At 33.3% G+C, this 15,439-nt stretch overlaps 2 protein-coding genes across 2 annotated transcripts; both read left to right on the plus strand.

Moving 5' to 3' along the window:
- The first annotated feature begins 2,152 nt into the window (after positions 1–2,152).
- Positions 2,153–3,066, plus strand: LOC116864863 (olfactory receptor 52E1-like). The gene is given in 2 exon segments (XM_032852680.1): positions 2,153–2,678; positions 2,681–3,066. Coding segments are annotated over 2 exon segments (912 nt in total).
- Positions 3,067–8,170: 5,104 nt separating this feature from the next.
- Positions 8,171–9,115, plus strand: LOC116865340 (olfactory receptor 52E4-like). The gene has a single exon (XM_032853612.1). It carries the CDS (start codon positions 8,177–8,179, stop codon positions 9,113–9,115), a length of 939 nt encoding a protein of 312 aa, XP_032709503.1. The 5' UTR covers positions 8,171–8,176.
- Positions 9,116–15,439: the final 6,324 nt, after the last annotated feature.

The raw sequence follows: 15,439 nt of genomic DNA on the forward strand, positions 1-15,439 counted from the left end.
AATGTTAGGAAAGTAAACAAAAAAACTGAGATTGATTTGATGTTTATTAAAAAAGTAATTTCATATACTCAAAAATTGCTGAAATGATACAAGTCTGTTAAATCACTAAAAGACTGGTGGGATGTTGGGAAGAAAAATGACCACTAATAGTGTATTTCCTGTAGGATATAAATAGCATAAGTTCAAATTATATTCAAGAACTTTTGGAAATAGGGACACAATTTGGTACTATTTATGAAAGAAACTCCATTTTTAAGTAGAAGTCAGTTTACATTCTTTATAGCCCATTGAGAAGTGAATAGGAGTAAATAGAAATAACATATACTATTTCAAAATTCTTGCTATTTTTTTCAAATTAGATTAAACATGGGTCAAAAATTTGGGGGGAAACACTGAACAGGTGGAGAAGGTGCAAACATAAGAGAGACAGAGATGGGAAAAAGCAAAAAGGATAAAGAGTGGTATATGCAGACTTGAAAGATGAGATCAAAGCAGAGGTGTTTCTATTAGCAGCAGGCTGGAGTAAAACACTTACAACTGGGGAAGGGAAGAGTGAGAAGATGCAAATATCACTTGCATGGTCATCTTAATTTTCTAGAGAGACAAGAGAAAGTGCTGCAAGTTAAAGAATAAATGTATCTCACACCTTGTGGTGTGAGACAAGTGCATGTACGGCATATTCTCTGAGACAACTGTAAAAGGAAACCATCTAAAGGACATGGGAAGGATTTTCATGTCCTGGATGACCTGTCTGCAGATACTGCAACTGGCATAATTCTGTAGCTTTTCTCCAATAACTCTCAGCAACCGGAGCTCTTGGATGGGAAGTGGTTGCAGAGGTCAGGGCTGAATCTGGGGCAGATGGATTGACAGCCGAACGAAGAGACAGCAGAGTCAAGGAAAGAAAAATGCAGAGAGATGCGAAGGATCTGGTTTGGAGAGTTGAAGAAGTGAAGCTGTCAGGAAATAAATAATTGTAAAGAAAAAGACTGAACTAGGGGCTATAGAACTTGATGTGACATTGGAACAAAGGTGACAAGAAAAATCCTTAAGAGGGTGGGAAAAATGTGAGGTGTGGTCCAACTGTGACTTGGAGTTCAATAACTGAAAGGTAGGACATTCATATATGCAAACAGATTGAGGATGTAACTGTGGGGAAAATAGCAGAAGATGAGTGGCCATGAACAGCCACTTAGGTCAATCAAAAATTTAAAGTCAGACCTTTTTATCATATGATGTGAAATAGGAACAATGCTAATGATCCACAGATATTAGATTTACTTTATTTTAATGCAACCTGGCACTATTTTGTTACTACTGTTTTGGATCTTTCTACAGAAGTATTAAAAATATCTCCCACCACAGCTTTATAAGGAAAAGTTCACATTACATAAAATTTTCAAATTTAAGTTCTTTACATATAATTCAAGTCAATCTTTGATTGCTAGTGCTGTTTTGAATGAAATTGCTCTTGCAGTGTCATTCTTATCTCTTCTGCTGTTTTAAACAATCAATTGTAAAATCTAATGGTGAAGCCATCTCAACTGCATCAATTTTAACCACCATGAGTCTTGATTTCCTGCATTTAATACAGTCTTCCCTAACTGCAATGATGTTTCTGATTTGAGGTCCAGGAGTTCACCTAGTGGTTTTTTCTATTAGGTTTCACACATTTAAAAGGGTTTTGTGCAAATTTTACCTCAAGAGGCTATAGCAATTGACTATAAGATAGAAAGGAAAACGTACTTGTCAGAATCCCAGAGAAACCATACATTGTATTATTATTTTAATTCCTAAGCTAGAACTTCCTTAAAGACGGTTAACTATGTATGATCTGAACACCAAATACCTAGCCATTTGTATGATATTCTATTGGTCCTTGATGAAAGCTTAATTATGTTATTAAAATGGATGAGAACAAATGTAATGAATCTGATAGATCAGTTGAGATCAAACAATAAGAATATGTACTTCAGTTTTCAAAAAAAAATCCACAGTTACGTAATGATGGATGGGGTGTTTAGAAAAGTTCAAACATATTTTTGTATCATTCTTTAGGAAATCAGTAACATTGGACAAGAAGAGCTGGCACCTCTCAGTGAATGAAACATCTGGTCTATGTTACATGCAGCAGTACAAGTGCAACGGAAACATGGTCCCATCCAATGACACACAATTCCATCCCAAATTCTTTCTCCTGCTGGGAATTCCAGGGCTAGAAGACATGCATATGTGGATTGCTTTTCCATTTTGTGTTGTATATTTGACAGCATTATTGGGAAACATTACAATTCTTTTTGTGATTCAGACTGGTCGTAGTCTCCATCATCCTATGTTCTACTTCCTGGCCATTCTGTCATCTATTGACATGGGCCTGTCCACATCCACCATCCCCAAGATGCTTGGAATCTTCTGGTTCAACCTGAGAGAAATCACTTTTGAGGGCTGTCTCATTCAGATGTTGTTCATCCACTTATCTACTGGCATGGAGTCGGCTGTGCCCGTGGCCATGGCCTATGATCGCTATGTGGCCATCTGTAACCCTCTTCAGTACACACTGGTGTTGACAAACAAGGTGGTATCTGTTATAGCACTGATCATCCTCCTGAGACCCTTAGCCATTGCAATCCCCTTCGTTCTGCTCATCTTAAGGTTACCTTTCTGTGGGCATCAAATCATCTCCACACATACTGTGAGCATATGGGCATTACCCACCTGTCTTGTACCAGCATAAAGGTGAACATCATATATGGCTTATGTGCCATCTCTATTTTGGTGTTTGACATCATAGCCATTATCATCTCCTATGTCTATATCCTCCATGCTGTCTTCTGCCTCCCTTCCAGGGATGCCCGAATGAAGGCACTCAGCACTTGTGGCTCTCACGTGTGTGTAATGTTGGCCTTTTACACTCCAGCGTTTTTTTCCTTCATGACCCACCGGTTTGGCCAAAATGTTCTTCAATACATCTACATTCTTGTCAACTTTTATGTTGTCATCCCACCTGCTCTCAACCCTGTAATTTATGGGGTCAGAACTAAGCAGATAAGAACTAAGCAGAACTAGAACTTTCAGGTATAAATTATGAAATTTGGTCTTCAGATATTAAGGAAGTTTGAGTACGAGAAAATGAAGCTTATTCTCTACTCTAAAAATTGTCACATTACAATGTCTAGGGAACGTGGTATCCTATGTGCAGATTTATGAAGTCTTTTATTCATCTTAGAAAATGTCAGCCAAAAGTAACAATAATAAATATTTAATATAAGCATAGTTCCAACCACATATGACAAATGACAGCAATTATGTGATAAATAAAATAGCATTTACATGAAAAAATTCCATGAAGTTGACAAAAATTGATTAGCATAATAATAATACCAAAAAAATAGACATATATTATGAGCCAGGCACTGTTTTCATGACTTTGTAAGTATTAATTCTTTAAATTCTTACAACTACAATAAGTAGTTTCTAGTTTTTTCCCTTTCTAAAGCTGAGGGAACTGAACCAATAATAATATTGCATATTAACATTAACATTATATTAGAGTAAGTAGCATTTTCAAAGTTGAACAGAAACACTCTCATTTCTCAGATGAGTAACCTAAACACACAACATGAGCATATTAAAGAAAAACTATGAACAAAAGTACATAAATTTTACATGTAAATGGGTACAAAGTGCTATTAGTAGGAAAAACTGACTCCTTATATAGGACACTGATGGGAAGAGGCACTCCACAATTCCCTGTGATGTAAGAATCGTATAAATGCTATGAAACAAGAGGCATTATGGCTACCAATAGTGACATCTAATATTTCTTGACCCCTTATAATGTTCTAGAAACTACAATTGGCTCTTTAGGTAATCCACATTTTATAATGAGTAGGTGGAGATTCAGAAGTTAGGTAATTTACACATAGTCATGTAACTATTATGAAATAGGATTTTAAAATGAGTTTAGTTCCAGGGAAGTTTCCTTAACCTCTCCGGCATAATTTAATATAGAAACAGACCGTGAAACAGGTAATCAAAGTTTAAGAAAACAAATGTTTTTTAGGTGGCAACATGTTATATTACAGCTTAAAATGGAATGATATAATGCTTTGAGCATTACTATTAATTCAGAAATGTGGATAAAAGATGATAGTATATATATATATCTTATAATATGTATATATATGCTTCAAATATGAAGAGACTATGATTAAAGTAATTAGAGAAAATTAATAGATAGAAAAGATGGAAGGGGAAATAAGCTACATAAAAAAAAATTAACATGCCCAAGAGACAAATATTAAAAGAAATCCCAGTTCCCTGGAAGCAGGTTTGAACCAAGATGCTTCATAAAACTTGACTCAATCTCCCAGACATCTGGTCCCTGCAGGGACTGACCAAGGATGGCCTTCTCAGAGGAGCTACATCCTCTGCATAAATTCATCCTTTTGAGGGATCCTGGGCAGAAAGTCCAGCCTGATATTGCAGGAGGAAGCAGAACGTTGCCTTGGGAAGGTAGCCCAGGTTGCATTTTTATATGGTGGGAGGTCTTCCGTGAAAAGGCTGAGACAGGCAGGGCAGCTCAGCATAGTGGACACTGAAGAGCGTTTTGGGAAGTTACATCAGGTAATACACTTACAGAAATATCAAGGATGTAAGTGCCCTTTTTCTCAGCTACCCCTCAGAGAAGGAGCACCCAGGCACAGTAAGGTATGCTTTCATAGCAGATGTTAGCCTGAGTGAGTGACCAGAGTCCAGAACTATGGAAATCAAAGTGGTGTCAGTAGAGTGACCTCTTTGAAATGGTTGCTCTGTTTTCGTAGCTGTAAAGCCTTGGGGACGATGATCATCAGTGAGCTTGTTGCAAATAATCATAAAGAATATACCATGGTTAGCATTTGACTTAAAAGCTGATGAGTGTGAATAAAAAGGAAAATATCAGGTATAAAAGCTAGGTGCTATTCATAACAAAAATTATTAGAGAATACTAAAACAACATAGATTCTTAATTTTATTTTATGCTTCTTGAGTAGGATTGTAAAACATTTTAGATTTTAGGATTTTTAGCTCTGTATTGATTGAGATAAATAATCTTGTGTTTAAAATAAGCTCCCAAAGTGAATATTTTATTAAAGCAAATGATACTGTATTTTATAAAAAAATATTAAAGATGACACTTATTTTGACTAGATTTATATATTATACCATTTCATTATGGAGCATTTCAAACATCTACAAACTAAGCAGAGATGTGTAATGCTCTCAGGATCCAATGTCAACAACTGTAAACATTCTGTTCTCTCCAGACCTGGATTTGATTTTTTTAAGAAAATTTGAATTCTGTTTAAATGTAAAATCTTATCTGTACAGTCTTGGAAAATGTATATACTTTTCCTACACCCCTATAAAAATATATATCCTATACCCCAATACAAATATAAAATTTTTCTGTCACCTCAAAAAATTCTTTTGTGTCCCTTTCCAGTCTGTCCGTGACCCCTTTCAATTCCCAGGCAACCACTGAATAGATATTTTCAGTACCCATTTTTTTGTTGCTGTTAAAGGTTTTAATATTAAGTAATCTCTCACAACTCTGAGATCAAGAGTCACGTACTTTGCTGACTGAGCCAGCCAGGTGTCTCTTGTAACCATTTTCTCTAGATCTTTATATAAGTGAAATCATATACTTAGTACTCTCCAGTAACTAGTGGCAGTTGACAGTTCAGTATAATGACATAGATTCATCTACGTTGTCACACATATAAGTAGTCAATCCATTTTTATTGCTGAGTAGAATTTCGTTGGGTAAATATTTCGAAACTGATTTGTTTACTCTTGATCACAGTATTTATGTTGTTTCCATTTGGAGCAGTTGTGAATAAAGCTGCTACCAACATTCTTGTACAAGTCTTTGTGTGGACCTATATACTTTCACTCGTCTTGAGTAAACTGCTAGGAATTCAGTTGTTGGAGGTAATTAGAAGAATTTGTTCCACATCCTTGTTGAAATTTGGTATCATCATGCCATTTTTTTTTGGCCATTCTAATAGATGTGTAATAATATGTCATTTTTAATTTTAATGTACATTTCCTGATGTCTAAAGATTTTGAGAAGTTTAATGTCATTTGTATATTTTCCTCTGCTAAGCAACAGTGTAGGCTCTTCTTTTTCCATTGCTTGTTTTCTTATTTGCTATTTTAAGCACTGTCATATGCTTTTAACACAAATTCTTTTACAGAAATTGTAAAAGAAATTGTAAGGGATTGTGAATATTTTCTCTTAGTCTTTGCCCTCTAAATTCACGTTCTTAAGAATAAATTATAAAATTTAATAGCACGTAAGAGGCTACTTTTTTAATTGTTATTGTTTTTTGTGTTCTAAGAAACCATTACTTTCCACTGGGTTGCAAAGATACTTTCCTTTCTTTGACTTCATACATGTTAGAAATTGAGTTGCTTTTTAAAAAAATATGTAGGTATACTTTAGAAATGTAATTAATATTTGATTTTGTTGTGAAGTTCGAAGCAAGGTTCTTTTTTTTTAAATATATGTATATTTAGTTGCACCAGTATCATTGGTAGAAACAACTCTCCTATCTTCACTGAATTACTTTATTGGTCACTTTATAAAATTTAACTGAGGACATAAAATAAGTCTATTCTGTTCTTTCTCTGCTTATCTATTTGTCCATCATTTTTCAACTATCACATGGCCTTGATTACTATACATTTTAAAGTCTGAAGTCCTTTATTATAAGTTCCTCTGTTTTGTTACTCTTCTTCCAAACAATTTAGGGTATTCCTATAATTATTTTAGAATAAGCTTTAATTTCTTGGTATTTATTGAAGCCGTTTTAAAGCTATTGATCTTTTTAGGAAGAACTGACATCATAACATATTTCAGTCTTCCAAACCATGAACATGTTATAATTTAAAACTTTTTTATGTCTTTTTAATTTCTGTCATGTTTTACAATTTTAAGTGCTTATTGCTAAGTACGTCATGCTTTTGATGTCATTTTAAGTGGCAGTGGGAATTTTCACAACATTTTAACTAAAAATTTTAGTTTCTAATTGTTTGTTAACAGTATATGGAAAAGTATTGATTCTTTTACCTGATTAATTGATAAGCTAAATAATTTGTTCTATATTCTTTAATTTTTATGTAAGTTGTCTTGTCACTTATGAATAGGAAAGTTTATTTCTTTCATTCCAATCTTAATGTCTTCTTATTTATTTATTTATTTATTTATTTATTTTTGATACATTGACATTTTTGGGACCTCTAGTAAAATATTAAATGTAATTGATACTGGTTGATATGCTTGCCTTATTTCCAACTCTAGAAACAAACCATTCTGTGTTTTACTATTCAGTATGATATTAGCTGTGCATTTTTCATAGATTCCTTTCATTAAATTGAACAAGTTTTATGTTTTGCCTAGTTTGCTAAAAGTTTCTTTTTTTTAATAACACATATGGATGCTGAATTTAATAACTTTTTAAAACTTGTATTAAAACTATCTATTTTTTGCATTATTTATGTGGTGAATTTTTTGATAATAAAAGTAGAAAAATACTAATAATAAATTTATCAATCACAGCATAAAAGCACATTTTATTAAAAGATAGCTATAAACACACTCTTATTAAAGCAAATAAGGGGAAAAATAATAATTAACAAAGAGGGGACTATGACAGTCAAATAAGCCTTGTAAGTAGGCATCTTCTTGATCACCATATCCAAAGTTTCTCGCCATTCCAATTTCACATTCTTTTTTTTTTTTTTTTAACATTTTGGTAAAGTTTTCTCTTACATATCCACTCAACTAAGTAACCAATGTAATTTAAAGATATAATACAAATTTTGGTTACTGGAAGGGTTTTCAGTTGATACTAGTAAATATGGATGAGAATTTCACAAAAGAATGAGCTAAAAATGATCATGGATCACCACCACAGCAGAAAGACTATTTCTAACTTCTGCAATCTCCTTGGAATATTAAATGGATAGTCAATAATCTGAATTTAATAGTCAGTTGTCCTCAAATTTCTATTATGTTCTTAAGTGTCTAGTTGGAATGCTATTATACACAGCCAACCACCACATATCACTTTATGTCTCCCCAGAAATACTGAAGAAGACCATAGAGTATTTTCCAAGAGTTCTCTTCAGGATGTCTTCTGTCAATGATAGTGCTTCTTATCCTTCTGCCTTCCTTCTGTTGGGTATCCCTGGTTTAGAAGCTTTCCATATCTGGATTGCTTTCCCTTTCTTTGTTGTTTATCTGATAGCACTCATGGGGAATGTCACAATCCTGTTTGTGATCAAGACTGAACAGAGTCTTCATCAACCCATGTTCTATTTTCTGGCTCTCCTCTCCTTTATTGATCTAGGCCTTTCCACTTCTACCATTCCCAAGATGCTAGCTATCTTCTGGTTCAACTCTAGGGATATAAGATTTGAAGGCTGTCTCATCCAAATGTTCTTTATCCACACCTACACTGGCATGGAATCTGTTGTACTGCTGGCCATGGCAATTGACCGCTTTGTCGCCATCTGTTATCCACTGAGATATACCACTATTCTCACCAATAGAGTGGTAGCCATCATGGCGTCCATTGTAGTGGGGAGGCCAGTTCTCCTTGTCATCCCCTTCTGCCCACTGCTCAAACGATTGCCCTTTTGTGGACACTACATTATTCCTCACACCTACTGTGAACACATGGGAATCGCCCGACTTGCCTGTGCTAACATAAGGGTCAATATCATCTATGGCTTATTTACCATTGCTGCTCTGATTTTTGACTTGATTCTTATTGCCCTCTCCTATGTTCAGATCCTACGAGCTGTTTTCCGCCTTCCTTCAAGAGATGCCAGACTCAAAGCACTTAGCACATGTGGTTCACATGTCTGTGTCATCTTAGCCTTTTACACACCAGCATTTTTCTCTTTTATGACTCACCGATTTGGTAGAAATATTCCTTGCTACATTCACATCCTCCTAGCCAATCTGTATGTGGTTGTTCCTCCTTGTTTAAATCCAGTCATTTATGGGGTTAGGACAAAGCAAATTCGGGACCAAGTTGTGAAAATATTTGTAAAGAAAGAGTAACCTAAATGTATTTAAAAATTAATAAATTCTTTAAGGCTAACCTCCAACTTGTACATCTCTCAGTGTGCCCCAAACTGAGATTAGTAAAGGCCAGTTAGGTGTTACTTCAGCCTTTTTTAGAGTCTCCTAAACTCACACTCCATCATGCCTTTATGTAATCTCCACTTTTTCAATAGATCATATATTGCTTTTTCTCATTGAAGGTGAGAGAAGATTGTGGGACCTAGTCAAAGACATAATGAAATTCTTGAGTATGTACAGACATGCCAGCAGTAAAATTTATGTACAGATTTGATTAAAAAAAAAGATTCTGGTGGCATAAAATTCTTCAGGGTTTGGAAATATTCATGGATCAGTATTTTGGAATATGTTCTTTAACTACCTATTTGTCTGCCAATATTACTTTCATCTAGGTGATATTTCTTAATTTCACTCAGAGAGTTACTGCAACCTGCATGCTATTTATCACTCAGTTCAGTCTCTGAAAGAGTCAAACTCATTCTCTGTTGCCAGTCCTACAATGATACTAAAACCAGAGGAAAGCATTCATGAAATAAAATTTGTTATCAAATTCCTTCATAAACTCAGTTACAATAAGTATTAATAAGAATTATGCAAAATCGAGTTTAGTGATATATGACATGATACTATATCACAATCAAGTAGCACTTATCTTACAAATTTGGGGGGAAATTTTCATTTAAAAAATCTATTACTGTTTTTCACCATTTTTTCAAACAAAAATAATTGCATATAATGTTAATAAATGCAGAAAAAACATTTGACAAAATCTATCATGAATTTCTGATAAAAATTTCAGAAAACTAGGAAAAGAAGGGAACTCACCAGTAGGGTAAAGAAAACCTATGAAAAGTGGTAGGTTACATTGCAATGAAGAAAGACTATTTCCTCTCTATCACCAAAAAGAAAAAAAAAAAAGTAAGGCTCTTCTTACAATGTCTGCTTGCTTTTGTACCGGGGCTTGTAGCCAATGCATTAAAGTAAGTAAGAGGAAATAAAAATCACTGATATCAAAACAAAATTTACTTTTGATATGGTTTTTCTATGTAGAAAAATCTTACATAACCTACTAAAAGCTACTAGAATTAATATGTGAGTTTAGCAAGTTTAGAAGATGCATGGTTACTACACAAACATTTAAATTTCTTAGTCTAATAACATTCTGTTAGAAAATTAGATAAAAATATCATTTGCAAAAGCCTAAAAATAGAATATTTAGGGACACATTTGATTAAAAAAAAGTAAGACTTGTAGGGAGAAAAACTAAAAATCATTGCTGAGAACATATATAAAAGGAGAGATAGACGATTGTCATGTATCCAAGTCTCAATATCATGAATATTTCTCTTCTCTCCACGTTGATATATAGATTTACTCATGTTCCAATCTAATTTTCAACAGGTTTTTTTCTTGTAGAAATTGAAAAGCATATTCTAAAATCTTTTTGAAAATGGAAAGTAACTAAAATAACCAAACAACTTTGAAAAAATATGTTAACAAAGTTGGAGGTACTTAATTAGTAAGACAGTATGCATAAAGTAGTGACATAAAGATATGTAAGATAATCAGCAAACTAGTCTAGGGAACCCAAATATAGACCCATACATATAATCTTAATTGATTTTCAACAAAATTCCAAGGTAATTCAACGTAGAATGGAAAGATTTGGAACAACTGGTTAGTCATATGCAAATATATGCATCTCAATCTATACATCCTTTACAAAAATAAAGTAAAAGTGGATCATAAATATAAATGTAAAATCTAAAATTAAAAAAAAAACTCTAGGGAAACATTACATTAAAAATCAATAATCACATATATTTTTAAATTATTGAACTGAATTTCATAAAATTTAAGAACCTCTGCTCTTCCAAAGTACAATTAACAGAATAAAACACAAGTTGCAGTGTTCAAGAAAATCTAACAAATTAAATATGTGTTAGTGGACTTGCATTTAGTATACATAAGGCAGTTTTAAATTTAGATAAAAAGCAAACTAGCCATTCAATAGACATGGACAAAATATTTTAATGAACTTTTCACCAAAAGGTATATACAGATTGAAAAACATTCTTGGTGCCATTAATAATTAGGAAATGTAATTAAAATCTCAGTGACATACAACACACTATTATGATATCCAAAAATCTTAAAAACCTGACTATAATACTTATTGAGTATATTTTGAGGAACCTATTTCTAGGCTCTCTATTTTGTCTCATCGATCTATTTTTTTATTCTTGTGTCAATACCACACTATCATAATTTACTGTATATTTATATTAAGTCTTGAGGTAAAGTAGTATATCTTCTCCAACTTTGTTCTTTTCCTTCAATATTGCATTGGCTATTCTGGGCATCTTTTCCCTCATTATATGAACTGTAAAATCAGTTTTTCAATATTCACAAGTAACTTTCTGGGATTTTGGTTTAGATTGTAATAAATCTATGCATCAAGTTGGAAAGATCTAACCTCTTGACAATATTGTCATCCTACCCATGAACATGTATTACTCCTCTGTTTATTTCTTTGATCTTTTTATTTGCAGAATTTTATAGTTTTTCTCACATAGATATTATACATGTGTTTTAAGATTTGTACCTAAGCATTTTTTAATTGCTAATGTAAATTGTATGGTGTTTTAAATTTCAAATTCCACTTTTTCATTGTTGTTAAATAGAAAAGTAATTGGCATTTTTTAGAGTTTTAATTCCAGTATAGTTAACATATAATATTATATTAGTTATAGGTGTAAGATTTAGTGATTCAACAATTCTATACATTATTCAGTGCTCTCTTCTCATGGTAAATGCACTCCTTAATCCCCTTCACCTATTTCACCTATCTCCCACCACCCAACTTCCTCTCTGGTAACCATCCGTTTGTTCTCTACTGTTAATGAGTCTGTTTCTTGGTTTGTCTCTTTCTACCCACCCCCAGCACCCACCTTTGTTTGCTTGTTTCATTTCTTTAATTCCACATATCAGTGAAATTTGTCTTTTTCTGACTTATTTTGCTTGTTTCTTTTCTTAAATCCATACATGACTGGTATTTGTCTTTCTCTGACTGACTTATTTTGCTTAACATTATATCCTCTATCTCCATCCATGTGTAGCAAATGGCAAGATTTCATTCTTTTTTATGGCCGAATAATATGTGATTATGTATATACCACATCTTCTTTATCCATTCATCTATAGATAGATGGTTTGGCTGCTTCCATAGTTTGGCTATTGCAAATAATACTGAAAAGAACATAAGGGAGCATGTATTCTTTCAAATTACTGTTTTTGTATTCTTTGTGTAAATACCCAATAATTTAATTACTGGGTATTTTTAGTACTATTTTTAACTTTTTGAGGAAGCTCCATACTGTTTTCCACAATGGCTGCAACAGTTTGCATTTTCACCAGTAGTGTACCACACATTCTTGCCAACAACTGTTGTTTCTCATGTTGTTGATTTTAGCTGTTCTGAGATGTGTGAGGTGGTATTTCATTGTGGTTTTGATTTGCATTTCCCTGATAAGTCATGATGAGCATCTTTTCACATGTCTCTTGGCCATCTGGATGTCTTCTTTGGAAAAATGTCTATTCATATCTTCTGCCCATTTTTAAATTGTATTATTTGTTTTTTGAGTATTGAGTTGTATAAGTTCTTTATATACTTTTGATATGAATCCTTTGTCAGATATGTCGTTTGCAAATATTTTTCCCATTCAGTAGGTTGTCTTTAAGTTTTGTTGATTGTTTCCTTCACTGTGCAGAAGCTTCTGATTTTGATTTAGTCCCATTGGTTTATTTTTGCTTTTACTTCCTTGGCTCAGGAGACATATCTAGAAAAGAGTTGCTACAGCTGATGTCTGAGAAATACCACCTCTGTTCTTTCTAGGATTTTTAGAGTTTCAGGTCTCACATTTATGTCTTTAACCCATTTTGAGTTAATTTTTGTGTATGGCATAGAAAGTGGTCCAATTTCATTCCTTTGTATGTAACTTTCCAGTTTTCCCAACACCATTTATTGAAGAGACTGTCTTTCTCCCATGATATGTTCTTTCCTCCCATGTTGAAATTAATTGACCATATAATCATTGGTTTGTTCCTGGGTTTTCTATCCTCTTCTATTGATCTTTGTGTCAATTTTTGTGCTAGTGTCATACTGTTTTGATTATGACAGCTTTGTAGTATAATTTGAAATCTAGAATTGTGCTACCTCCAGTTGTGTTTTTCTTTTTCAAGATTTTCTTGGCTATTCAGAGTCTTGTGGTTCCATACAAATTTTAGACTTATTCATTCTAGTTCTGTGAAAAATGGTGGTGTTTTGTTAAGGATTGCATTAAATCTGTAGATTGCTTTGGGTAGTATGGACATTTTAACAATATTTGTTCTTTAATCCATTGGTGTATAATGTTCTATTTGTGTCATCTTCAATTTCTTTCATCAATGTTTTATAGTTTTCAGAATATAGGACTTCCACCTCTTTAAGTTTATTCCTAGGTATTTTATTATTTTTGGTGTAATTGTAAACGGGATTGCTTTCTTAATTTCTCTATTGGTTCATTCTTAGTGGGTAGAAATACAACCGATTTCTGTATCCTGCAACTTTATTAAATTCATTTATCAGTTCTAGCAGTTTTTTTTTGGTAGAGTCTTTAGGGTTTTCTATATAGAGTATTATGTCATCTGCAAATAGTGGAAGTTTTAGTTCTTCCTTACCAGTTTGGATGCCTTTTATTCCTTTATGTTACTTTATGTTATCTGAGTGTTATGACTAGAACTTCCAGTACTATGTTGAATGAAAGTGGTGATAATGGACATCTTTGTCTTGTTCTTGATCTTAGGTGGAAATCTCTCAGTATTTCATCACTGAGTATGATACGGGCTGTAGGTTTTTAACATAAGGCCTTTATTATGTTGAGGTAAGGTCCCTCTAAACTTATGTTGTTGAGGGTTTTTATCACGAATGGATGTTTAACTCCATTAAACGCTTTTCCGGCATCTACTGAAATGGTGTTATGGTTTTTGTCCTTTCTCTTATTGATGTAACATATCACATTGATTGATTTGTGAATATTTAACCATTGATCCTGGGGATAAATCCCACTGGATCATGGTGAATGCCTTCTTTTAATGTTGTTACTTTTAGTTTGCTAATATTTTTTGAGGATTTTTGTGTCTATGTTCATCAGAGATATTGGTCTATAATTCTCTTTTTCATGGTGCCTTTATCTGATTTTAGTATCATGGTGTTATCAGCCTCATAGATTGCATTTGGAAGTTCTTCTTCCTTTTTTTTTTTTTGAATAGTTGAGAAGAATAGGTATTAATACAATCATTTGTATTTCTATAACATTGCTTTTTATTCTCCTCTTTAATTTGTGGTTTTGTTTATTTGATTTCTTTCTTTTTCTAATGAGTCTGGCTAAGGTTTTATCAATTTTGTTGATCTTTTCAAAGAAGTATCTCCTTTTTGTGTTTCTATGTCATTTATTTTTGCTTTAATATTTATTTATTTCCTTCCTTTTGCTGGTTTTGGGTTTTTTTTTTTTTTATTTTCCCCCTTCTTTTTCTTACTCCTTCAGGTGTAAGATTAGGTTGTTTATTTGAGATTTTTCTTGCCCCTTCATGTAGGCTTGTATTGCTCTAAACTTCCTTCTTAAAATTGCTTTTGCTGTATCACAAAGATTTTGGACTGTTGTGTTTTCATTTTTATTTGTTTCTATGTTCTTTTTTATTTCATCTTTGATTTCTTCACTTACCCATTCATTGTTTAGTAGCATGTTGTTTAACCTCTGATGTATTTGTGGTTTTTCCAGATTTTTTTCTGGAGGTTGATTTCTAGTTTCATAGCACTGTGCTCAGAAAAGATGCATGGCATGGCTCCTGGGTGGCTCAATTGGTTAAGCATCTGCCTGCAGCTCAGGTCATGATTGCAGGGTCCTGGGATTGAGCCCCGTGTTGGACTCCCTGTTCAGCAGCGGACCTGCTTCTCTCTTTCTTTCTCCCTGCTGCTCCCCCTGCTTGTGCTCTTCTCTCTCTTTCTCATCTGATAAATAACTAAATAAAATCTTTAAAGATGCATGGTATGACATCAATATTTTTGAATTTGTTGAGGCTTGTGTGGCGGCCTAATATATGATCTATTCTCTAGAATGTTCAATGTTCACTTGAGAAGAATGTGTATTCTGTTATTTTAGGGGAGAATATTTTGAACATATCTGCTAAATCGTCTGGTCCTTTGAGACATTCAAAGCCACTGTTTCCTTGTTGGATTTTTGTTTAGATGATCTGTTCATCGAT

This window comes from Lontra canadensis, unplaced genomic scaffold, assembly GCF_010015895.1.
Source record: "Lontra canadensis isolate GAN:19392208 unplaced genomic scaffold, GSC_riverotter_1.0 scaffold7, whole genome shotgun sequence".
Lineage (NCBI taxonomy): Eukaryota > Metazoa > Chordata > Mammalia > Carnivora > Mustelidae > Lontra > Lontra canadensis.